Source organism: Nicotiana tabacum, chromosome 4 (genome assembly GCF_000715075.1).
Source record: "Nicotiana tabacum cultivar K326 chromosome 4, ASM71507v2, whole genome shotgun sequence".
NCBI classification, from domain to species: Eukaryota; Viridiplantae; Streptophyta; class Magnoliopsida; order Solanales; family Solanaceae; genus Nicotiana; species Nicotiana tabacum.
In genome coordinates this window covers 106,524,186-106,526,485 of record NC_134083.1, presented here as the reverse complement: position 1 = coordinate 106,526,485, position 2,300 = coordinate 106,524,186, and the positions used below count along the sequence as shown (strand labels likewise).

At 39.6% G+C, this 2,300-nt stretch overlaps 1 protein-coding gene across 1 annotated transcript; it reads left to right on the top strand.

Annotated features, from left to right (window-relative positions):
- The first annotated feature begins 1,113 nt into the window (after nt 1-1,113).
- LOC142180068 (secreted RxLR effector protein 78-like) lies at nt 1,114-1,599 on the top strand. The gene has a single exon (XM_075250988.1). It carries the CDS (start codon nt 1,114-1,116, stop codon nt 1,597-1,599), a length of 486 nt encoding a protein of 161 aa, XP_075107089.1.
- The last annotated feature ends 701 nt before the right edge of the window (nt 1,600-2,300 follow it).

Sequence of the window (2,300 nt, the reverse complement as noted above, 5' to 3'; positions counted from 1 at the left end):
TCAATGTTTCTGTCACGTTCCTGGGGCGGTGATGTGAAAATAAAGGAACCAAGCAATAGATATCGCATCTTGCACTTCTTGGCCCTTAAATGAGGTATGTCATTTTGCCCTTCTGGCATTGTAAATTTCAGAATATATGCACTTTGTTCCTCATCCATTATCTTCTCCATACGCTCAAATGGATCAATTTTCGTGTCATCAACCAAACACACTGTTGAAAAATGGTTAGAATGAGGTTCAATGCGCTCCAACTCTAGAATCATTTCACTTTTGACTTCCTTACTTTTGCACACTTTACCAGCTTGGCATCATTAGTGATATTTTGGTCGAATAGTTAGAATTCCTCTTTTTGCTCCACAACTTGGCCAATATTCATAACAATTTGTTGTAGGGCATCAGACGCCTCAACCGTTTTCTTCAATCGAGCATGCATGTCATGGATATCTGAGCTAAATTGGCCTATCTCTTGCCTGAGCTTAGTTCTTCCTTCTTTGAGTTGTTCTACCATGTTTGAAAGACCATTACGTAGAAATCCATAACATGGCATGACTTGGTTTAAAGATAGAGACAGAAATACAAAACTATTTCATGCTCATGTTAATGGTAGAAGAAATAAATTTCATCTTAAAAGAATTCAAGATACATATGGTAATTGGATAGAGGAGGCTGAGGGTATGGCCAATGAGGCAGTACATTTTTTCCAGCAGCAGTTTCATGAGGCGAGTGTTCCTACTGACTTTATGATTCTAGATCATGTACCATCGATGAGCAGAATCACAAACTGACTATGCAACCTACGATAGAGGAAGTAAAGCAGGCAGTGTTTGGATTGAATGGAGATAGTACCGGGGGACCATATGGCTTTAATGGGAATTTCTTCCATGCTTGTTGGGAGATCATTGGTGAAGATATAGTAGAAATGGTGCAGGCATTCTTCAGTGGGTAGGAGCTTCCTAAGTTTGTGACTCACACAAATCTAGTTTTGTTGCCTAAGAAGAAAGAGGTGAAGACCTTTTCAAATATGAGACCAATTCGCTTGAGTAACTTCATCAACAAAATCTTTTCGAGGGTCATTCATGAGAGACATGTTGATATACTCCTCACTCAAGAAATATGCTCCTTACTCAAGAAATAATCAAGGACATAAGACTGAGAAAAAAGGCAGGGCCTAATGTGGTGATACAGCTTGACATGATGAAAGCATACGATAGGCTGTCTTGGCTATTTCTCACTAAAGTCTTAAGGAAGATGGGGTTTTCTGAAAGGTTTATAGGATTGATCTTTGGTATTGTGTCTATTAATTGGTACTCAGTCCTTGTCAATGGACAACCACATGGATTCTTTAAATCAACTAGGGGTGTGAAACAAGGTGATCCTTTGTCACCTTCGCTATTCATTTTAGTAGCAGAAGCACTGTCTAGGGGGCTAAATGCACTGCACTTGAACTTGTACTTCTGTGGTTTTGGCTTGCCAAAGTGGAGTCCTAAGATCAATCACTTAGCATATGCAGATGACACAATTATATTTTCATCTTCAGATGCTACTTCATTACAATTAGTCATAGAGGTATTGTATGCTTATGAAGTAGCTTCTGGCTAGTTGATAAACAAATCTAAATCTGCTATATACCTACATCACTCAACAACTAACGAAGTGGTGAGGAAAGTTGAAAGAATAACTGGAATTGGGAGGCAGGAATTCCCATTTACCTTTCTTGGTTGCTCGATATTCTACAAAAGGAGAAGGATGGATTACTATTAGGGGATAATCACTAAGGTGTTGGACAAATTACAATCATGGAAGGGGAAGCTTTTGTCAATTGGAGGAAGGGTAGTTTTGATCTCTAGTGTGCTTCAAAGTATGCCCATTCACTTGCTTTCAGCAGTGAATCCACCTGCCAATGTGATCAACAAACTTCTCAAATTGTTTGCTAGGTTCTTTTGGGGCAATTCCATTGATGGTAGAGCTAGGCATTGGGCGTCATGGGATACTTTATGCCTGCCGTATGATGAAGGAGGTATAGGATTTCGATCTTTACATGACATGTCTAAGGCTCTCTTTTGTAAATTATGGTGGAACTTCAGAACTAAGCCATCTTTGTGGAGCGCTATTATGAGCCAAAAATATTGCAAGAAGCTGAACTCCATGGTAGTACCTTGGAGGAATGGATCGCATATATGGAGGAATATGTTGGAGTGCAAAGACCTTGTGGAGCACCAGATCTTATGGAAACTAAAAATGGGATCCTCCCTTTTTTGGTTTGACAATTGGACAGGCTTGGGATCTCTTTACTTTGTCAC